Below are 24,614 nucleotides of genomic sequence, written 5' to 3'. Positions count from 1 at the left end.
ATAATACTCACTAGACATTTATTAATTATGCATTATATTTATCATTATTACTATTGTATTCTTATTAATGTAAACACCCTATTGTACAATTAGGGAAGTATGATTTTCTTTATACACTTGTTATTTGGCGTCACTTATGTACTTTAAATTGGTGTTGCACACCTTCTTTTATTATGGTATGGGTACAATCTGTGCACTATATATATAAGATACGGCGCAGCCCCTTCCCCCCCCCCCCCCCTTTTTTCTTTTTCCCCCTTTGTTCTATTAATCTCTGGCACTTTTAGCAGTTTGATGCCCATAGTACTGTGCAACCTGCTTCTATTTCTCTAAGGATAGGTTTCACTTATAATATATGGTGGTATATAATATAGGATGCTAGCTCTGGCCATTTTTTTGCAATGATATCCATTACTGCTATGCATATAGGCGTCACCTGTGCGCATGACTGTCCGGCCCGTGTGGCTGCTTCCGCCCATTCTCCGCCTGGATAGGATGGTGACGACGGCGATCCGCATCACAGATGTGCGACCGCCCTCTCTTCCATCGGCCTCAGGGGAAGGGCGGAAGCTGCATGACATGGCGTGCACGGATTGGTCATGCGCCGCCGGTATGATGTGGATATATGTGAAACGCCATGTGATCAGAATTCGGCTGCTCCTATAGGTAGGCTTCTCCTTTTTAAACCCGTCATCTCCCCCCGACCTTTCACTCCTCCTGAGGAAGCGATCACACGCGAAACGCGCGTCGAGGAGCACCACCACCTGGGTCTCACCCCTTGTCCTATCGGTATGTCGCCATTCATGTTACATGAACCATATAGCTTGTAAACTTGTTTTTCCTTTTGCTATGTTCGTTATGCACTGGTCACTTTTGGCATACTTGTCACCGCATTTGCACTTTATATTGACATGACCTTCCTTACCCTGTTTGGGATTTGTTATTAACACCTGTAGAGGTCATTGCTGTACTGCTGCTAATTGCTATAGTTCTGGGGCACTAGCAAGGTGGTGTGCTACTGTGTTCAGCTACTTGTTCACAAGCCTGTACTGTGAATTACTTTTTAATATTGACATAAATAAACTTTATATTTATTATCCATACATGGTGTTTTTTTCGCACTTTGTTGTGATTCATGTTAAAAGGAGGGTGATGCTTGAAATCATTGTTCTTCCATTGTTAACCATGGTGACCTGCAAAGAAACGCGTGCAGCCATCATTGCGTTGCATAAAAATGGCTTCACAGGCAAGGATATTGTGGCTACTAAGATTGCACCTCAATCAACAATTTATAGGATCATCAAGAACTTCAAGGAAAGAGGTTCAATTCTTGTTAAGAAGGCTTCAGTGCATCCAAGAAAGTCCAGCAAGCGCCAGGATCGTCTCCTAAAGAGGATTCAGCTGCGGGATCGGAGTGCCACCAGTGCAGAACTTGGTCAGGAATGGCAGCAGGCAGGTGTGAGCGCATCTGCACGCACAGTGAGACGAAGACTTTTGGAAGATGGCCTGGTGTCAAGAAGGGCAGCAAAGAAGCCACTTCTCTCCAAAAAAAACATCAGGGACAGATTGATCTTCTGCAGAAAGTATGGTGAATGGACTGCTGAGGACTGGGGCAAAGTCATATTCTCCGATGAAGCCTCTTTCCGATTGTTCGGGGCATCTGGAAAAAGGCTTGTCCGGAGAAGAAAAGGTGAGCGCTACCATCAGTCCTGTGTCATGCCAACAGTAAAGCATCCTGAGACCATTCATGTGTGGGGTTGCTTCTCATCCAAGGGAGTGGGCTCACTCACAATTTTGCCCAAAAACACAGCCATGAATAAAGAATGGTACCAAAACACCCTCCAACAGCAACTTCTTCCAACAATCCAACAACAGTTTAGTGAAGAACAATGCATTTTCCAGCACGATGGAGCACCGTGCCCTAAGGCAAAAGTGATAACTAAGTGGCTCGGGGACCAAAACGTTGACATTTTGGGTCCATGGCCTGGAAACTCCCCAGATCTTAATCCCATTGAGAACTTGTGGTCAATCCTCAAGAGGCGGGTGGACAAATAAAAACCCACTAATTCTGACAAACTCCAAGAAGTGATTATGAAAGAATGGGTTGCTATCAGTCAGGAATTGGCCCAGAAGTTGATTGAGAGCATGCCCAGTCGAATTGCAGAGGTCCTGAAAAAGAAGGGCCAACACTGCAAATACTGACTCTTTGCATAAATGTCATGTAATTGTCGATAAAAGCCTTTGAAACGTATGAAGTGCGTGTAATTATATTTCACTACATCACAGAAACAACTGAAACAAAGATCTAAAAGCAGTTTAGCAGCAAACTTTGTGAAAACTAATATTTGTGTCATTCTCAAAACTTTTGGCCATGACTGTACTTTATTTGCGCATACACTTAGGCCTCTTTCACACGGGCGAGATTTCCGTGCGGGTGCAATGCGTGCGGTGAACGCATTGCACCCGCACTGAATCCGGATCCATTCATTTCTATGGGGCTGTGCACATGAGCGGTGACTTTCACGCATCACTTGTGGGTTGCTTGAAAATTGCAGCATGCTCTATATTGTGCATCTTTCACTCAACGCAGGCCCATAGAAGTGATCGGGGCTGCGTGAAAATCGCAAGCATCCGCAAGCAAGTGCAGATGCGGTGCGATTTTCACGCATGGTTGCTAGGCTTCTCTTCTGTCTTCTTCTTTGATGCCCAGAAGGAAAAGGACCTGTGGTGACGTCACTGCGCTCATCACATGGTCAGTCACATGATCCATCACCATGGTGATGGACCATGTGATGAGCACAGGGACGTCATCAAAGGTCCTTTACCCAGGTCCTGAAGAAAGAAGAAAGAAGAGGAGATCCGCTACGCGACCAAGTGGATGAGGTGAGTTAAATTTATTATTTTTAACCCCTCAATGGACATTTTACTAAGCATTCCGTATTAAGAATGCTATTATTTTCCCTTATCACCATGTTATAAGGGAAAATAATAAAATCTACAGAACACTTAACCCAAACCCAAACCTCTGTGAAGAAGTCCGGGTTCGGGTCTGGGTACTAAACATGGCGATTTTTCTCACGCGCGTGCAAAACGCATTAAAACGTTTTGCACTCGAACGGAATAATCGCGCATTTTCCCGCGACGCACCTGCATCCTATCCGGCCCTCACACGCGACGCCCGTATGAAAGAGGCCTTACAAAACCTACGCTACTGTACGTGTGACATACTTGCACCATTTAATATGCGCAAGGCGAGCAGTAAGGGATAGGGAGATGGCCGTGCTGCTGATGGTGCACGCAAAGGCCGTGGCCCTGGGCGCGGTGAAACTGTGCCTGCTGCCAGAGCACAATAAACACATTCATCCACGATACCTAGCTTTATGTCCCTGTTTGCAGACCAGGTGGTCGGTGGGATTTTAGCAGATAATGCTTCCAGTCGGTTAAGCACCACCCTGTCTTCCACAAGTCCAGTCTCAGTAGCCAAGAGTCTGGTCAACAGAATCCTCACCCTGATACTCCTTCCACCCACCATGGAGAGTCTTGGCAAACAAGTGATCTCATACTCGGATATTCCGAGGAGCTGTTTTCATCTCCATTCCTTAATTTGGGCCTCTCGCCAAGCTCGCTTGAAGAGGGACATGAGGATATCTTGTGCCCTGATTCCCAAACTCTGGAGCATCCACAGTCAGAAGAAGGTGACGGTAAGGAACGGCAATTAGTGTTTCACGAGGTGGATGATGATAATGAGACACAGTTGCCAATAAGTCAACCTCACTTAGTGTCTCAAGAGGTTCATGATGAGGATGAGACACAGTTGTCAATAACTGAGGTTGTTGTTAGGTCAACAAGTCAGGAGGATGACCAGAGTGAGGAAGTGGAAGAGGAGGTGCTGGACGATGAAGTCACCAACCTGAAAAGGTGGCAAGCCGAGCGAGGACAGCAGTACAGAGGGGGAGGGATCCGCAGCACCGCAACAGGCTGAAAGATGCAGTGGGGTGGCAAAAGGGAGAAGGCGAGCCACACCAAACAGGCCCACAACTGTTCCCCGGAGCACCCCCTTGCGGCAATCTCCCTTGCCAAGAGGTAGGTGTTCCGCATTCTGGTGCTTTTTTGAGGAACATGCGGACGATAAAAGAATTGTCATTTGCAACCTGTGCCATACCAAAATGAGCAGGGGCGTGAACACTAGCAACCTCACCACCACCAGCATGATCCACCACATGGATCACCCTAATAGGTGGGCTGAACGCCTGGGTCCACAACCAGTGTCTGAGGGTCACACCACTGCCTCCTCTTCCCCTGTGTTACGTGCTGGCCAATCCCCTGTCCAAGACACAGGCCCGGATGCCTCCCGCCATGCACCTGGACCTTCACAAGCACCATCAGCTTGCACATCCACTTCTGTGTCCCAGCGCAGCGTACAGATGTCTATACCCCAGGCTTTTGAACGAAAGCGCAAATACCCAGCCACCCACCCACAGACCATAGCACTAAATGCGCACCTTTCCAAATTGCTGGCCCTGAAAATGTTGCCTTTTAGGCTTGTGGACACTGAGGCTTTCCGAACCCTGATGTCCCGCGGTACTCTGTCTCCAGCCGACAATATTTTTTACGGTGTGCAGTCCCAGCCTTACACCAGCATATGTCCCGTAACATCACCCGTGCCCTGACCAATGCAGTTATTGGGAAGGTCCACTAAACGACTGACACATGGATAAGTACTTTTGGCCAGGGACGCTACATTTCCCTGACGGCACACTGGGTGAACGTTGTGGAGGCCGGAAGCGTGTCGCACCCTGGAATGGCACAGGTGCTACCGACGCCAAGGATTGCGGGCCCTACTTCCATCAGGGTTTCCGCGGTCACCTACATTAGTGAATTCAACCCCCCCCCCCTTCTCCTCCTCCGCCTCCTCCTCCACTTCCACCTCTGAATTATTATCTTGCAGCACCAGTCAGACATCAGTCAGTAGCTGGAAGCAGTGTAGCACTGCAGTGAGGAAGCAGCAACAGGCTGTGCTTAAACTGATCTGCTTAGGTGGCAAACAGCACACCGCTGCAAAGCTGTGGCAGGGAATAAGGGACCAGACTAAGCTGTGGCTCTCGACACTCAACCTACAACCAGGCATGGTTGTGTCTTAACTTAGTGGCGGCTTTGGAGCTCAGCAAGATCACACACATACCATGCCTAGCCCACGTGTTCAACCTAGTGGTTCAGCAGATTCTCAAAACCTACCCCAATTTGCTTGAGCTACTGGTGAAGGTGCGTCGTGTGTGTGCCCATTTCCGCAAGTCATCGACAGCTTCCGCCGGTCTGGAAACGCTGCAGCAGCGCTTGCAATTGCCAGCTCAGCAACTGTTGTGCGACGTGAGCACGCACTGGAACTCGACGTTCCACATGTTGGCTAGGCTTTGTGAGCAGCAGAGGGCAGTAGTGACACCACCCTCAGTTCGTCCTCTTAGCGCGAATTGTATGATGAGGAAGGAGGAGGAGCAGGAGATGGTTGCCTCCGCTACAGAGGGTAGTACCCATAGAATTTTATTCCATCTGTTCAGCGTGGATGGGTAGAAGAGGAGGAAGAGGATGAGGAGATTGAGAGTCATCCTCCTGATGAGGACAGCGAAGTCTTGTCTGTTGGGACTCTGGCACACATGGCTGACTTTATGTTAGGCTGCCTTTCCCGTGACCCTCGCGTTGTACGCATTTTGGACAACACGATTACTGGTTGTTCACCCTTCTCGACCCCCACTTCAAAGAGAACTTCTCATCTCTCATTCCTGTGGTGGAGAGGACGATCAAAATGGTGCAATACCACAAGGTCCTTGTGGAAAAATTGCTCCAAAAATTTCCAGCTGACTGCAGAGTACGTAGTTTTTTGGCCAACCGAGGAGTTTAGACGAGGGAAACATACAGCATTTCCAACAGAGGCAGGGCAACACTCTCCAAGGCCTGGGACAGTTTTATGACACCCCGCCAGCACCCTCAACCTGATGCGCGGCCTAGTGTCACAAGGAGGGAAAATTTTTGGAAGATGGCGAAGAAGTACGTAGCAGGCCGTGTCAGCATCCTCAGTGATCCCTCTGTGCCTTACAACTATTGGTTGTCCAAGCTGGACACATGGCACGAACTGGCGCTCTACGCCTTGGAGGTGCTGGCCTGCTCCGCCGCCAGCGTTTTGTCAGAGCGGGTATTTAGTGCTGCTGGGGGCATAATAACTGATAAGCGCATCCGACTGTCAACTGAAAATGCTGACCGGTTTATTCTTATAAAAATGAACAAAGCCTGGATTGCCCCTGAATTCTCTACTCCACCAGAGGAAAGCGGCTGAACATAAAGGCACTCTAAATGTGGCTTTTATGGTGTATTCAATACACTGTATTCCCATGCACCCCTTCCACCACTAAAAAGGGTATATGGTTCAATCTCCCTTTTATCATCTTCCTCCTCCATCATATCAACATGCTTATTAGGCTGCCCTCGCTCCTAATGTTTTAGAGGGTCAGCTCAGCAGCGGGTCCTCTCCCATAATGTTTTTGAGGGTCACCAGCAGGCCCTCACCCATAATGTTTTTGAGGGTCACCAGCAGGCCCTCAACCATAATGTTTTAGTGGGTCAGCTCAGTAGCAGATCCTCACCCCTAAATTTTTAGATGGTCAGCTTGGCAGCAGGCCATCGCCCACAACATTTTTTAGATGATCAGCTCGGCAGCAGGCCCTCACCCACAATTTTTTTTAGATGGTCAGCTTGGCAGCAGGCCCTCGCCCACAAATTTTTTTAGGTGGTCACCTCGGCAGCAGACCCTCGCCCCCAAAATCTTTTAGATGGTCAGCTCGGCTGCAGGCCCTCACCCCTAATGTTTGAGATGGTCAGATTAGCAGCAGGCCCTCGACCCTAATGTTTTAGAGGGTCACCAGCAGGCCCTTGCTCCTAATGTTTTTGAGGGTCACCAGCAGGCCATCAATCATAATTTTTCAAGGGTGTGTATGATGCCCTCCTTTATGTGTAATAAAGGGTGTATTAGAGTGCCGGTTCCTTGTAATTTTTGGCAGCCCTTTCCCTTAGTGCATAGGCTTTGTGAGTGTAGGAGTCCCACTACCTGAACAATTGTACCACAATGTGAATGAGGCCCTCCTTTATGTGATATACAGGTTGTATCGGAGTGCCTCGTCACTGTAATTTTTGGCAGCACTTGCACTTTATATACAAGTAAATATACAGGAAAGAATGTTTCCTAACAATTTTTCCTTTAAAATCGATTTTATCTTTGGCTTGGTGCGTATTATTGTCAGTCTGTAAAAGTGGCGTACTACTCAGACAACATCATTCCCAGCAGCGACCAGGGAGTCTAAGATGCATCCAGACATCCTCCCCATGCTGTTCCCGAACCATTTCAGTGGTGTTTTCATCAGGGCCGGTGCTACCATAAGGCAGACCAAGCGGCTGTCTTAGGGCGCACCCTGGGGGAGGGCGGAAAAATGTGACATGGAGGGGGAGAAATGTGACATGGAGAGCTGATGTGACATAGGGGGGTGATTTGACATGGAGGGGGAGAAATGTGACATGGGGGGCTGATGGCTGACATGGGGGCATGATGGCTTACGTGGGGGCATGATGGATGGGGGCTGATGGCTGACATGGGGGGCTGATGGATGGGGGCTGATGTCTGACATGGGGGTCCGATCTCAGGTCTGATTAACATTGGGGGTCTGATTCGGGTTGTGAACTGAGGTCTGATTAACATTGGGGGTCTGATTGGCATGAATTGTTGTATTCCTTACTTGTGAATAATCATTGGTATTTTTTATTCTGGTATACTTATAAAATTGGAGTAATTATTAAGGAATGTTGTCTACTCCTATTAATTTGAAGTAATACTGTGTGACAGACTGTGTACAATACTGTGTGTCGTGAAGAAGGGTATACCAGAAGGAGGACAGTGTGCAGAGTGGTTGTGAGGATGGAACACCTGTTAGAGACTGTGCAGATTATGTGGTACTACGCCACATGGAGAGATAACCAAGGTGATAACTGCAGATGCATTCATCCTTTTTGCTGTTACTCTGAGGAGACCAGAGCAAGAGTGTCATCACCAAGGAGCAGGGGCGGATTGGGAACTTAAAGTGGCCCTAGAAAAAAACTAAAAGTGGCCCCATATTGTAGGTGGGTCCAAATTGACAGAAGGCGGGACAAAACAAGTAGTCGGGGCCAACAGAAATAGGCAGGGTCTGCAATACTGTAGTGCAGCACAGAATACCACCCCAGCAGAACCAAATACCACAGGGCAGTGCAAAATACTTCTGCCCCGACCATAGTATTCAACTGTATCACAGTTGAGTTCACGAGGGCACCTGTGTTTCCGTTGAGCATTAGATCATTATGTACCTGGCCTTCGGCAATCAAGAGTGCTTGAGTGGCCCCCTGGCCATCAGCCCACCGGGAAATTTCCCTGTAGGGTCTATGGCCAAACCACCCCTGCCAAGGAGGTATAGCACAAGCCAAAAGGATAGTGAGTTGCCTGTTGCCACTTTAAGGGACAGTGTACCTAATTAACCTGCTGCCTATCAAAAGACTGTTGTAACCAGTACAGGTTGTAACCACCCTGCATGTTTTAAGCAAAGTTTACCTTGTTTAAGTTAAGAGTGTGTCCTTCTGCCATCCTACAGTGAGCCAAAAACATCATTTCTGTAAGATCTAAGATGTAAGACACTCCCATATCAGTGTCCTTATATTTTGGACATGCTTGAAGCTGTAAATGAGTTCCACCCAGCACTGAATAATAAAACTGATGCAATCTTGAGGATATAGTAACACTTCTTAAGGCTAAAATGGAAATTAACAAAGGATTTTATGAATCAAGGGAATGTGGATCATCAGAATGATTTCCTCTGGTAAGATCAAGGAACCTCAGTCTGACACTGTCAATAGAGATTTCTTTTTGCATGCACTATTTCTGATTATCGGGAAGCTTTGCAGCATACTAGGCTTTTCTATTACACAAACTCACCCTAGCACTGAGCACTATAGCAGAACCATCTGTCAGTCACCTGAGTAGTCGTTCAAAGTTACCTACGGTGGACCATACCAAAAATAAACATCTGTTGCATGACAAACTTTATTTGACCATAGTAATAAATATGATTATTTTCAGGCATACCACACTGTCCCCAGTAATAGTCATGTGTGAGAAAGTGACAAAGCTGGCCTTTTGAGTACAAGGCGCCTTCCAGGAGCCATAACTTTTTTTATTTTTTCCCTTCACATAGCTTGTTTTTTTGTGGGACATGTTGTACTTTCTAATACAACCATTTTATATTGCATACAATGTAGAGAGAAGCTGGGGTGAAATTGGAAAAATAACACAATTTCGCCATAGTTTTATGGGTTTCATTTTTACGGAGTTCCCTATGTGGTCAAACTAACATGTTACCTTCATTCTCTGGGTCAGTACAATTATAGCAAAATCACATTTATATAGATTGTCTTCTGTCTTAATACTTAAAAAAAATAAAAAAAATTAAATCATTTCTTTGCATCGCCATATTCTAATCCCCATAACTTTTTTATAGTTATGTCTATGGAGCTGTGTGAGGGCTAATTTTTTTTGCAGGGCGAGATGTAGTTTTTATTAATACTGTTTTGCGGTGTGTATGACTTTTTGATCATACAAACAACTGGTTTGTCCTCTGAAGAAGCTGCTGGCGACTTGATCCCAGATTTCCAGACCTTATGTAATGATTGTGACCAGCAGATAGCAGTGATGCTGTATCATGCTCCTGAAGAGACCTTTGGGAGGAACTAGAGCCAAGGGGAGGTGTGGCAGGTGCTGTATATGGGAGCAAGTAGGATGGTGTCCATGTATGTACACACACATGGAAGGCCCTGTTACACAGATGACTTTACAAACCACAATAGATATATCAATATAAGAAGCATTTAATGCCGCCAAGTTTTACAACTGCACATTTAACTCCAATCAATGATAAACCTTTAAAGCCTTGGGATAAAGAGGTTTTTTATTACTTTATCAACATTTTACATTGTACCCTTTAATCCCCACCCTTTCCATACACATTTAGGTAAATATAAGGGTGTTGCATCCTGCAGTTCTGTCATGGGTTTTTCACCATTTTTGCAAAATTATTGCTAATACACCCCAATTTTGGGAGAATAATCACAGCAAAATAAAATCAATTTAATTGTAATGTGGATATGACCCCATCTAACTTTTATATCCTTGTAAGCTAGTCAATCAGGATCGTACCTCTGCCTAAAGGGAAGCACATAATTATATAATACAGACCAGCTCTGAACCAATGAATGGCTCCATTTATTTCATGGGAAGGGATTACTGGAGTTCTAACATGTTGCTCACATGTAGGATTGAGCACAATAAAGAAAGATTTGTGGAGCACCCCCTAGGCGTCAGGATCCTATTTCAGGTGCATCCGCTGACCTCTATAGCACGTCACTGGCCACATGTGCTCCCTGAGTGTATACACAACATACAGTACTGTGCAAATATTTTAGGTAGGTGTATAAAAATGCTGCATAGTAAGAATACTTAAAAAAATAGAAGTGTTAATAGTTTCAATGTAAATTTATCCTGCAGCAAGACGACTCCAAACATACAGCCAATGTCGTTAAAAACTATTTTAAGTGTAAAGAACAAGGAGTCCTGGAAGTGATGATATGGGCCACATAAAGCCCTGATCTCAACATCATCCAGTCTGTAGACGCAGGAGGATTTGAGCAAGCCTACATCCACAGAAGATCTGTGGTTAGTTCTAGATGTTTGGAACAACCTCCCTGCCAAGGTTTGTAAGTATACATAGAAGAATTGATGCTGCTATGAAAGCAAGAGTTGGTCACAGCAAATATTGACCAGATTTGCATTTCTGTTTTGATCATTTAATTTGCATTTCGTTAGTTGGAAAAATAAACTATTAACACTTCTACTTTTGAAAGCATTCTTACTCTGCAGCATGTTTCCCACAACTGCCTGTATAACCCCCGTGCAGCCAGATTTCCTTTATAGAGTACCACCATGCTCAGGATTATTGGTGAGGACTGTAGGAACTGGCAGAGGTGAGTATCTGCATGTCTAGTCTGTGGTTTCCATATAACACAGGGCTGGTGTGATGTCTCTATAAAGGGCTTTTGATTTGTTAAAGGGAAGTCTGGTCTGGGGTCTGTATAAAGGGATAGGTTGGTCTGGAGTCTGCATAAAGGGGTCTGTAGAAGGGCTGTTCTGGCCTGTGGTAAGTATAATGGGTGTTTTGGTCTGGGGTCTGTATAAAGGAATAGGTTGGTCTGGAGTCTGCATAAAGGGGGGTCTGTAGAAGGGCTGTTCTGGCCTGTGGTAAGTATAATGGATGTTTTGGTCTGGGGTCTGTATAAAGGGAAGTCTGGTCTGGAATCTGTATAAAGGGATAGGTTGGTCTGGAGTCTGCATAAAGGGGGGTCTGTAGAAGGGCTGTTCTGGCCTGTGGTAAGTATAATGGGTGTTTTGGTCTGGGGTCTGTATAAAGGGATAGGTTGGTCTGGAGTCTGAAAAAAGTGGGTCTGTAGAAGGGCTGTTCTGGTAAGTATAAAGGGTATTTTGGTCTGGGATCTGTATACAATGGGGTCTGGAGTGTGATATGCATTCATTTTGGGGTGCATTGAAGGGAGTCATATGTACAATTCATAATTTAAATGGTGTAGGTTGTGGCTATGTCCTATATGCATGGTTGGGGCATAAGGCCAAAAAAATCTGTGCAATGCTCATATCATTTAGCAAAATTTCACAAGTATGCCACATTTACTTGCCCCTCCTTCTTCCATGAAGAATACTTACCTTTCCCAGGCCACAGTCTCTCCCTAGCTATGTTGCCCTCCTCTACATGCGCGGGAGACAGCATCCCTGTATGATGCTGCCACCTGCTGGCAGAATAAATTATGTCTCTTCTGAAACTCGGAAGATAAATTATTATTACAGCTCGCTGAGTATGGTACCCAACTGGAGGAGAGAAGCCTGGCGGGCTACCAATTAACCATTAATGTACCATATTTTCAAATTATTTAATTTTATTTAAAAAAAAATTGTAATGATGGACATGTTCACTACACACATACATACAGACATAACTTCAGTATACTGGATACCGCTGAAAAATCTATAACACCTCCATTTGTCATTTACAGTCTTGGTGTCTTTGCATGTGGCAGAAGGACCCTCAGGCACCAGGCCCTGGAGTGGGCTTCTCTACACCCCCTAAAGGTATAAGCCTTATCCATCTAATGCTGATGGAAACACATTAACCAAAGTAATAGTGAGATAAATGTTTGGGTTATGTTTTTATTATGAACATGTTATTATGTAGCTCATAATAACATGTAGAACATGATGCTCATACCTCAGGAAATTAATGAGAAAATCACCTTCAGGTTGTCTAGCTTATACTGATTGGTCTGCCTAGCTCATACTTAGGTTCCATGGAACACCAGAGAAGATCCTGTGGGCACATCATCCCTCCATACACATTGTCGTTATTATTGCATGCACAGGATAGTTTATCAATATGGTCTAATTTGTTGTTCGTGAAAGGACCCTACTGGCAAGTGATTGGCTCCAAAGTCATCTTCAAATTGAGTTGTCTTCTGCTGGATCATTAGGGATTTGTTGCATGAGGAAGCTATTTTTGTGTCAGTATCTAACCCCACCAGAGGGTAACCTGGTTCTCTGAACAGTAATGTTGGCTGGGGTGAGGTTGCCAGTCTGGGCTAGGGCAACAAAATGATTATTATATAATCCTAGTTACGACTATGAATCTTCCAGTAAATAACACAGGGTTAACACAGGGATAATCTATGTTTTAGACCATCTTCGAAGGGGATACCTTCAGGCTGTTCACCCTGTACACACTTGTTTGGATTCTTGTGAGTAGCTTTGGTCTGTAAAACAGTTCCTCCAGATGGAATATTTTTAATCACATGTGGGAGATAACAGGACTTCTGACCAGTATTATGTTCTCTTGACTTTACATGTAAGACATGGATGTAACAGTTTTTAATGAAAATGTACTTAGATAAATTTATAAGTGGACTCTTCCTCTTACGGACCTGTTTTTTTTCCCTCCTGAAGTCTCCATAAATTTAAGAATATAATTAGACCTTTTATCTAATCATAGAACATTAGTCGAAATGCATGTCCAGTGTAGAGACTCCATTTATTTCATATATGTACCACAGAATGGAATAAAATATGCCTATGTGGCAGACTCTGCAACGTATCCACTGATGCAAATCAAATAGACATGCACCTGAGAATTTACAGCCTACAGGGCTTAAGCCACGTGCAAACGATGAACTGTATCAGAGACTCCTTATCTACAGCCACAACATGTGGTATAGATACCACAGAATACAAGGAAATAATGCATGTATTAAAGGGGTCATCCAAGCATAGCCACTGGTAGCATATTGCTAGGACATGCCACCAATGTCTGATTGGTGGGTGTTTGACTACTGGTTTCCACTAACTGCTAGAATGAAGTGGCAATGGTGCCAGGTAAGCGCTGTCTCCAGGGGCGACCTTGGAATCTAAAGTGACCCTGGAAAAAAAAAACTAAAAGTGGCCCCATGTTGTAGGAGGGTCTAAAAAGTTGTGACACCTGAAATGGCAGAACAGAATACCACAGTGCAGCACAAAATACTGCTGCCTGTGCCACAATATGAAACTGTGTCATCATCCTGAGGACAGGAATACAGCTGAGTTCAGGAGGGCAGCTAGGCCCGCTGGCCAGGTGCTTAAGTGGCTGATGCTCCTCCACTAATTAATGCTGAGTGCATCAGATCATTATGTACTTAGCTGGTGACCAAGAGGAGGGCTTGGGTGGCCCTTTGGGCATTGGCCCACCAGGAAATTTCCCTGGTGTTCCCTGGGGTCTATGGCCAGTCCGCCCATGGCTGTGCCACTTCATATTTTTTGCCTCTGCTTTTCTTTATTTGGAGGCTGCATTTTTGGCTGATTATAGTCAATGGCCAGTCATACAGTTGCCAGCAAAAAGGAAAGTGGAGCAGAAAGGAGATGAATGCTGTCCTAGCTCTACTAATGCTTCTTTGTTCTAGTAATCTGAGGGGATTACAGTAGTTGAACCCTCATCGATTGGATACTGGTTGCAAATTTGTTCGATATGCCACCAAGTCTTCCATTCTAGTGATCAACAGGGGATGCAGCAAATAAAAACCCAATCCCAACTGATCAGACATTGGGGGACTATCCTATCAAGAATTCTCCACTGACTATGCTGGAACAACTACTTTAAGTTTACATTTAGGTTAAGGAAATTAATAGGATACCTGAAATCAGAAAGAAATAATAAGTAGAATACTATTTACATGTGAAAAAAAAGAGGTAGAGTCTAGGGTTGTATGTTTCATACTTGTCAGTTAAACTGATAATCCCATACTGTGCTTCACAATAATGAAGATTTTGCTGTCTGACCCGTATCCTCTCCTATATACATGGACAAAAGTGACAGAAGAAGTGCTTGGTAAGCAATACTTGAGATATTGAGATATTGAGGACATTATTTGAGAGCTCAAGGGGTCAACTATGGTTAATTCTATTTTGATTTAAGGGGTCTCCAGGGATCAACATAATCTACAGGAGAACCTGACAACAACCGTTCACTTTCCCTACAGTGCCACCACAGGAGTAATAAAGTATTACACAGTGCCTACTGAAATCAGTTGGCTATTCCTGTAGACCATGTACAGACTTGGTCTTCCAGAGAGAAAGACAGCCTTAATACAAGTAGCTAACTGATGCGCGAGGGAGTACCCTCTATTAACTTACACTGCCTAACAAGGAATGTTGAAAATTAGTCTATACAGGCAGCCGATTTAAGTGATTATCAGAAGAAATATAACATACAATAGAAGAAGATATCTAGAATACAAGAGGCAGAACTTTACATAAAAGCACAGGAAGCCAATGAAGATGCTGGTGCAGGCCTATAAACCTATTGAGAAAGCCCCAGAGTCTGTAGATCTTTTCTCATCTCCACGGCCAGTTAGAGTCTGGTCACTTTTGAACATATGCCTGCCAAATGCAGGGGTGGTATCTGAAATCTAAAAGAAAAGCAAGAAAGGTATGTACAAGGATAAAAAAAAAAAAAAAATTACACCATTGCCAAAATCCCCCTATTGGCTCAGTATATATTGTATGACTCTGCACATTAGCCTACAAAGTTCTCAATTGAATTTCCAAAAATGCATTGCATTTTTTTCTTCCGTTTACGGGCCGTTTTTTGCTTTCCGTATACAGAACCATTCATTTCAATGGTTTCGCAAAAAAAACGGAATGTCCTCCGTATGCATTCCGTTTCCGTATTTCCATTTTTCCGTTCCGTTGAAAGATAGAACATGTCCTATTATTGCCCGCAAATCACGTTCCGTGGCTCCATTCAAGTCAATGGGTCCGCAAAAAAAAAACAACGGAACACGTGCGGAAATGCATCCGTATGTCTTCCGTATCCGTTCCGTTTTTGCGGAACCATCTATTGAAAATTTTATGCCCAGCCTAATTTTTTCTATGTAATTACTGTATACTGTATATGCCATACGGAAAAAACGGAACGGAAACGGAAACACAACGGAAACAAAAAACGGAACAACGGATCCATTTAAAACAGACCGAAAAACACTGAAAAAGCCATACAGTCGTGTGCAGGAGGCCTAAGTCTTAGGCTCCTTTCACACGGGCGAGTATTCCGCGCGGGTGCCATGCGTGAGGTGAACGCATTGCACCCGCACTGAATCCGGACCCATTCATTTCTATGGGGCTGTGCACATGAGCGGTGATTTTCACGCATCACTTGTGCGTTGCGTGAAAATCGCAGCATGCTTCTCTTTGTGCGTTTTTCACGTAACGCAGGCCCCATAGAAATGAATGGGGTTGCGTGAAAATCGCAAGCATCCGCAAGCAAGTGCGGATGCAGTGCGATTTTCACGCACGGTTGCTAGGTTACGATCGGGATGGGGACCCGATCATTATTATTTCCCCTTATAACATGGTTATAAGGGAAAATAATAGCATTCTGAATACAGAATGCATAGTAAAATAGGGCTGGACGGGTTAAAAAAAATTAAAATAAATTTAACTCACCTTAATCCACTTGTTCGCGCCGCCGGAATCTCTTCTGTCTTCATCTGTGAGCAATAGGACCTTTGACGACGTCACTACGCTCATCACATGATCCATCACCATGGTGATGGATCATGTGATGGACCATGTGAGGAACGCAGTGACGTCATCAAAGGTCCTATTGCTCACAGATGAAGACAGAAGAGATGCCGGCTGCGCGAACAAGTGGATTAAGGTAAGTTAAATATTTTATTTTATTTTTTAACCCCTCCAGCCCTATTGTACTATGCATTCTGTATTCAGAATGCTATTCTTTTCCCTTATAACCATGTTAGAAGGGGAAATAATACAATCTACACTACAACTAACCCAAACCTGAACTTCTGTGCGCAATGCACCGGGACGCATCCGGACCTTATCCGGACACACTCGTCTGCAAGGGGCCTTAGGCCTCTTTCACACTACCGTTTTTCTTTTTCCGTTTTGCGGGACGTTTTTTGCGTTCCGTATACGGTCCGTATACGGAACTATTCATTTCAATGGGTCAGCAAAAAAACGGAATGTACTCCGTATGCATTCCGTTTCCGTGTTTCCGTATCTCCGTTCCGTGCAAAGATAGAACATGTTCTATATTTGGCCGCAAATCACATTCCGTGGCTCCATTAAAGTCAATGGGTCCGCAAAAAAAACGGAATGTATCCGTTCCGTTTTTTGCGGAACCATCTATTGAAAATGTTATGCCCAGCCAAATTTGTTCTATGTAATTACTGTATACTGTATATGCCATACGGAAAAACTGAACCAAAACGGAAACAAAAAAACGGAACAACGGATCCGTGAAAAACTGACCGCAGAACACTGAAATAGCCATACGGTAGTGTGAAAGAGGCCTTAACCAGCAGAAGGCTTAATGCGGCTGCGAATAGTCTGAAAAGGACTTTAAGCTGACATTAATCACATCAGAAAGTCGTGAAACAAATTTCTCTAGAAGATTAAATTGAGTTGCTTAGTGACTATACATGGCCACTACACAGATGTTGCCATGGTCCACTTCAGAGTCTACCCACATAAAATAAGGGAAATCTAACGTTCCATCATAGTCAAACTCATCCCAGACACAGAACATTCTACAACACAGCCAAGTCAAGAAGAGGAGCAGGGAAAATTTTGCTATCTGACGAAGTAACATACCTCCTCAAACTTCCTTGCTTTGTACTGGTCTGCTCCTTTAAGGAAGTTTAGTAAAATGATATCACAGAGAACAGTGCCCTGTAAGAGGAAACAACCACACAAAAGAATGATTAGACATTAGTACACAATGCAACATTACAGTAAAACTGATAATAGTGCAAACTACAGTAGATTGCCTACAATTTATACCGAAATGTTGCACATAGTAAGCTATAGCTCTAAACTCAAGCAAGGGCAGGTGTTATTATATGTATACTCTGATCTACATGTCTACTACAGGCCAAAGAGGTGCAGAAATTTCATAGGTCTGATTATTTTTTGTTTAATATGTTATTGCAAAGTCAATTTGTTATTGTCTTTATTTTTTACATGAAGATCAAATATTGATATGTTCAAAAATAAACAAAGTTTACGAGTGTGTATGGTTATTTTTTGCTCATTTCTACTTCTAAATTTCTTAGGCCACATTCACATCACCGTTTTGTTTTCCATTCTTCTGATCCATCAGAAGAACAGAAATGTGTCAGTTCCAGTTTCTCCTGTCCAAAGTAAAAGATCTCTGATGAAAAAGGATGAAAATTGAGCACAATGGATGCTCAAAATAACGGATCTGGTTATTTATTTTTATTTTTTCATTTTTATGTTCTTCTGATGGATTAAAAGGAGAAAACAAAGCGGTGATGTGAACGTGGCCTAGCTTACATACAGCTTTAAGGCCGAATTCCAGATGTATTTGCTAATGCTACACTTGCACACAATACGCACCTATTAAGCAATATTATGGAAAATTCTGTGCCCATCCCTAAGGTTATTATAAATACTCCCTGCATATCACAGAGGGTAAGCTCCTGTAGAGGAAAGGGGTATATTGCAAATATATGTATATGTGTCTTTTAATATATACATATATACTGTATATTGGCCCTGCATGGCCAGTATGGGCCCAGGTCTGTGTGTTTATATATGTATATATATATGGAGATGTGCGTATGCCCATTATATTGCACACATCTGTATGTGTGTGTATATGGGCTTAACATAGTTTTCATTTTATTGTATAAATAGGCGGAGTCATCACTAGATGACTCACGCCTATTTATGAATATTAATTATTGGTATTATCCAAAATATCAATAATTAATATTTCCCTTAACATTGGCGAGCCAGGCCCACTGCTAGGAATTTGTATCTAGTTTTGGTGAGAACTAGTCAGGCGGGAGGGACGTGGTCAGTGGATTCTGAGCGTCCAGTGCCTGATAGTTCGGACAGGTAGAGCGGTTTTCTCAATCAGAACTAAACACTAGGCAATTTCTACAGCAGAGAACCTAAAATCTTTTTGATTTTTGTGTATTAACTATGTATTTTCCGTTGGAGCTGATCTGATCAGAAGAAGTCCGGCTGGTCGGGATAAGGCGTTGCGGATATTAAAGGACCTCCTCCGCGCAGCACACAAAGGATAAGGAAGGACAGCACCAAGGAAGATGGCCTCTCATCAAAACGTGAGTATGGACTTTCCCACACTGCTACACCTAGCAAAACATAGTACGTTTAACCCCATCCTCCCCAACACTTACAAGACAGCAGAAATGCTGTGGTCCGATTTGTTAGCACAGGCTTGTTGTTACGACAAGCTATGTGTTAACAAACGGACGGTGTTGAACAAGGCCACCAAATGGCTTCGGATGCTAGCCAAACTTGTTCATCCATTTGAGGTTAGCATCTGCAAGCCAAAGGAAGTTGCGCTGGTGTCTCGGTCAACGGAAACAATTCCTCCGACCATTCACTGCCAACGCTGTGCCAGTAATTCGAAACAGGTTTCCGCATTCATTACGGGCAGAGCTGGCGGAGAATGTACAGTCTACCGTTGACCGAGATGTGCAGGTGGCTAGGATAGAGTCACAGTTAGTAGAGATGCAGAGGCAGAAGGAGGAAATTGAGGCTAAGTTGACTCAGTCTTATACTGAGATCAAGGCCTTCATGGAACGGACTGCCTCTACTGACGTGACGGTAGCCAAATTGAAGGCTGTGGTTGCTGTAAGGTCCCAGCTAATGTCTGGCATGCAACAGGTCATCACTAATTTTGTGCCGGCTCTTTCTTTTTCTGTAAAGTCAGGGCCTGAATCTCCAAAGACTTTGCACTGTCCAGGGCAAAAAGGGGGGAGAGTAGTCTGTGACCAGTCAAATCATCAGGTCAAGCCGGTCCAGACTAACAGAGATTTTTCCCTGACTTTGGGAAAAAGAACTGTGGTGAAGAGTGCGTCCCTGTGGATGGAACAATTCAGGAGATGGGAGCACGATGGCAGTGTAGACGGACCTAAGCCATGCTGGGCAAACATTAGATGTATTGCATGTGGTGGTTTAGGTCATATAGCAAAGCACTGAAAAAAAGGTAAGAGCAAAACACAAAGGACAGGAAGCCAGGTCAGGTGCTTCAGGTGTGGGAACAAAGGACACATTGCAAGGAATTGCCCTTGTGCAAGTAATTGCAATGTGTCCAGCAGTAGTAGCCAGGTAGCAAATTGTGCAGTGGGGTCTAGTCAGCTTGGTCATAAAGGGGTTACCTCTCAGCGGCATCACCAGCTGCTGAGGGGTCAGAATAGCCAAGCTAGGCTAGGCAACATTTGACACCCCTGTACAATTTTGTTCCCTGTGTATGTCCATGTTGTGTGTTTTTGTTATCTGTTTGTATGTTTTTTTTGATGTTGATGGAGGTAGTCCTTGTCTACGAATGTGTTCCACCCTGCTGATTTGTGTTATACTGTGGATCGAGAAAAATAGTTGGCCTGTGGTACGGGTGACATTGTAACACTGTTAAGTGGGATGTCACGATGAGCAACCAAGGTCTCTGATCGATACAGGTAACACTGTTTTGCTCAAGGTTTTCGGTTGGGCTGTGTTATATTATCATATCGTGCAGGATGTTATATATTTTTTTCCGTGATTTGTTTTCCTCCTATTTTTGGAGTAGTATTCATGTGCACTTTTGCCCCACCTATCTAATAGGTGACCTTGATAGGGTGGTACATGTAGGTGTGTGTGCTCCTCCTCCCACTGGTTGCTGTTGCACATGGAGGTAACTAGGAGCAACACACTATATGTGCGGGAGTCTGCGCTCCTGAACATAAATGCATAACGGCATAGGCAGGTTTAGCGTAGGACCCGCCTGAACTGAGACCACCTTGTCGCTTGGTAGGTGGGCTTAGATGTGTTTTAATCAAAATGTATTGACCAAGTGTCTAAGATTTTATCAATAGAGTGAGGGCTTAGTCCATATGTTATGCTTTCATCTATTATTATAGAGCATTATTTTCTGTGATTGTATAAATGTAGCCATGTACATCGTGCAGGATGTTATATCTTTTTTTCAGTGATCTGTGTTATACTGGGGACTGGGGCGGACGGACAACATTGGTGTAATATTGTTCTGCGCACTTAATTCTAGTCCGATCAGGTAACGCAGCTCTGATTAGAATTGGACACAGAATGGTTGGCAGCAGAGCGTGGACTGTGTTTTTGTGTTGTGGAGTCCTGAAGAGCCATGGCATGACCCATGCCATGGATTCTGTAGGCCTCCACAAGACAGGATGACAGGGGGAAATCAGCCTGAGTACACATGAGTAGACCGGGATACAGTACCATCAATAACAAGATGGTATTTTGTCCACAGCTTCCCTCGGATATCCTAACCTAGTAGGATGGCCATCCTTATCTGTTGGTGCAGAGGGATGTGAAGCAGGGGACGGGATCCTCTGAAGGTAGGGTGTTCAGACACCAGTGTTAGGATAACGAGGGGTCCTGTGAGATGAAGGGCAGCCCAATACCTTTCTCTACTCATGGGTCAAAGGTATTGGTGCTGGTGTAAGACAATCAACTGCACCGTGAGGGGAGAATTCCCCCAGGAGCGCCTGGTATTTTCTTCTGTCATAGGTATGTTCACTATGGAGCAGAGGAAAAACCCAGATTACGCCACAGAAGAGACTAGCTATCCGCCCTGACACTCTTGTGAGGCTCCAGAGGATCCCACTGGATTTTGTCAGTCAAGCGACCTTTGTTCAGAGGTTTTCAAGAGACGGAGAACTGTGCCACAATCCAGCGGGAGCATTATCTCAGGCTCTGGAGAAAGACTTCAAGATGTTCGGGTGGAAGAGCTCATTCAGCTACAATCTCTTGTTTCACCCAGTGAAAGTTCTTCTGGTTCTGGTCATCATCATCTACATGGGACTGTGTATCGGAGGGTCAAGGGACCTGCTGACCAGTTACACCAGAACCAGACGGAACTTCACAAACTTAACTGTAGGAGGCTCAGGACATAACGCCCACAAAGTCCTGAAGCCAGGGACCTCATGGACATTTGTATATATACAGGTGAAACTAAAAAAATTAGAATATCGTGCAAAAGTCCATTTATTTCAGTAATGCAAATTGAAAGGAATTGCATTAATGCAGCTTAAAATTAGAATTTTGTGAAAAGGTTCAGTATTCTAGGCTCAAAGTGTCACACTCTAGTCAGCTAATTATTCCATATCCCCTGAGCAAAGGGTACCTCAAAATTGTGACTTTGGGGTTTCATAAACTGTAAGCCATAATCATCCAAATTATAACAAATAAAGACTTGAAATATCTCGCTTTGCATGTAATGAATCTATCTCATATGTTAGTTTCACCTTTTAAGTTGCATTACTGAAATAAATTAACTTTGCACGATATTCAAATTTTTCGAGTTTCACCTGTATATTGTTCATTTGTAGGTTTTTCTACTTAGTTCTTATGAGGGTTCAGGATGTATAACTTATGCAATCCTGAAACACCATAGTATTATGTACATATATTGATTTTGTATATTTGTCAAATGTGTACCCATAGACACAACGCACTGCGGTGAGTTATAATTTGGCTGTACACATTTGCATCCTATAGTCGTTTCCCATTGACACGTGGGTCTGTGATCTACCTGTGTCTTTGGAGGTGTAGAGAGATATGCCAGGTTGCATGAGTCTCTATGGGTACACACACTAAATAGAATTTGGCGGTGTTAGGAGGGATGAGACCTGTTTTAGTGTGAATGGGGAAGAGTAGATTCCCTAGGGACAGGCCCCTCATTTACCAAGTTATTTTCAACCTTAACCCCAAGAATGGGGAAGTTTGTAAGGGTTGGACTGAATAGGGCTGTGTTCTTTCCCACAGTTAGAATTTAGGTACTATGACATCGCCTCTTACTCAGAAATTCTGACCTGCCTTGTAAAGACCTACTTAACTGTCCATGGGAGAACCTCTTCAATGACAGATTCTTCAATCAAGATGAGAGAAGTGTCAGATGGAAGTTGTGTCTATGATCGGCACTGAAGGAAAGTCAGTTTGACTTAGAGGGTGAGGCCATTCCAGAGTATTGGGAGTGGCTGACACTGGAAGATCGTTACTGACAGAAAGAAAAAAGGCCAGTCCACGGTTGCTACGTGGATCGATCTAGAGACTGTGAGGGTGAAGCCATTCCAGAGTCAGGAAAAGACTACATTGGGAGTGGCTGATACCTGAAGATCGACACTGATAGACCGCAGACCAAGAAAGTTCCAGAGAAGAAGAAGAAGACTGTGTTTTCTGTGGATGGAGACGTCTGGTTACGTTGAAGGGCAGGTCGGAGGTGTTGGTCGCGATGGGTGATGTCTAGGTACCTAAGGGCCAGTTTATACTTCAGTCCTTCCTGAACTGTCATCAACAGTGAGTGGGGTTGAGGGGGCAAATATATCCCAACCCTTCCCTCAAGCATAAGCTTTATTGTCGTGTACTCGACAACAGGGGGACTGTAGAGGAATATATGTATATGTGTCTTTTAATATATACATATATATATTGGCCATGCATGGCCAGTATGGGCCCAGGTCTTTGTGTGTGTGTATATGTATATATATGGAGATGTGAGTATGCCCCTTATATTGCACACATCTGTATGTGTGTGTATATGGGTTTATATTAGGGGATTTCTATATATGGATGTATGAATGCCCCAGTTATTACATGCATCTATATATACGTCCATGGCTGTCCCCTAAGTATACAGGGAGTGCAGAATTATTAGGCAAGTTGTATTTTTGAGGATTAATTTTATTATTGAACAACAACCATGTTCTCAATGAACCCAAAAAACTCATTAATATCAAAGCTGAATATTTTTGGAAGTAGTTTTTAGTTTGTTTTTAGTTTTAGCTATTTTAGGGGGATATCTGTGTGTGCAGGTGACTATTACTGTGCATAATTATTAGGCAACTTAACAAAAAACAAATATATACCCATTTCAATTATTTATTTTTACCAGTGAAACCAATATAACATCTCAACATTCACAAATATACATTTCTGACATTCAAAAACAAAACAAAAACAAATCAGTGACCAATATAGCCACCTTTCTTTGCAAGGACACTCAAAAGCCTGCCATCCATGGATTCTGTCAGTGTTTTGATCTGTTCACCATCAACATTGCGTGCAGCAGCAACCACAGCCTCCCAGACACTGTTCAGAGAGGTGTACTGTTTTCCCTCCTTGTAAATCTCACATTTGATGATGGACCACAGGTTCTCAATGGGGTTCAGATCAGGTGAACAAGGAGGCCATGTCATTAGATTTTCTTCTTTTATACCCTTTCTTGCCAGACACGCTGTGGAGTACTTGGACGCGTGTGATGGAGCATTGTCCTGCATGAAAATCATGTTTTTCTTGAAGGATGCAGACTTCTTCCTGTACCACTGCTTGAAGAAGGTGTCTTCCAGAAACTGGCAGTAGGACTGGGAGTTGAGCTTGACTCCATCCTCAACCCGAAAAGGCCCCACAAGCTCATCTTTGAGGATACCAGCCCAAACCAGTACTCCACCTCCACCTTGCTGGAGTCTAAGTCGGACTGGAGCTCTCTGCCCTTTACCAATCCAGCCACGGGCCCATCCATCTGGCCCATCAAGACTCACTCTCATTTCATCAGTCCATAAAACCTTAGAAAAATCAGTCTTGAGATATTTCTTGGCCCAGTCTTGACGTTTCAGCTTGTGTGTCTTGTTCAGTGGTGGTCGTCTTTCAGCCTTTCTTACCTTGGCCATGTCTCTGAGTATTGCACACCTTGTGCTTTTGGGCACTCCAGTGATGTTGCAGCTCTGAAATATGGCCAAACTGGTGGCAAGTGGCATCTTGGCAGCTGCACGCTTGACTTTTCTCAGTTCATGGGCAGTTATTTTGCGCCTTGGTTTTTCCACACGCTTCTTGCGACCCTGTTGACTATTTTGAATGAAACGCTTGATTGTTCGATGAT

The 24,614-nt window shown here is 44.0% G+C and overlaps 1 protein-coding gene across 1 annotated transcript in view; it reads right to left on the bottom strand.

The window, feature by feature from the left end:
• Positions 1 to 13,755: 13,755 nt before the first annotated feature.
• The window catches only part of P2RX3 (purinergic receptor P2X 3), a 121,246-nt gene continuing 110,387 nt past the window's right edge, over positions 13,756 to 24,614 (bottom strand). Inside the window, exons 11-12 of the mRNA XM_040437754.1 lie at positions 17,321 to 17,398; positions 13,756 to 15,114 (exon numbers count right to left, since the gene is read on the bottom strand). Coding sequence (XP_040293688.1) covers positions 14,998 to 15,114; positions 17,321 to 17,398 — 195 coding nt within the window. The 3' untranslated portion in view covers positions 13,756 to 14,997. The remainder of the gene's footprint in view (positions 15,115 to 17,320; positions 17,399 to 24,614) is intronic.

This window comes from Bufo bufo, chromosome 6, assembly GCF_905171765.1.
Source record: "Bufo bufo chromosome 6, aBufBuf1.1, whole genome shotgun sequence".
Classification (NCBI taxonomy): Eukaryota; Metazoa; Chordata; class Amphibia; order Anura; family Bufonidae; genus Bufo; species Bufo bufo.
Note: the sequence above shows the minus strand (reverse complement) of the source record. Positions and strands in the feature narration are given on the sequence as shown.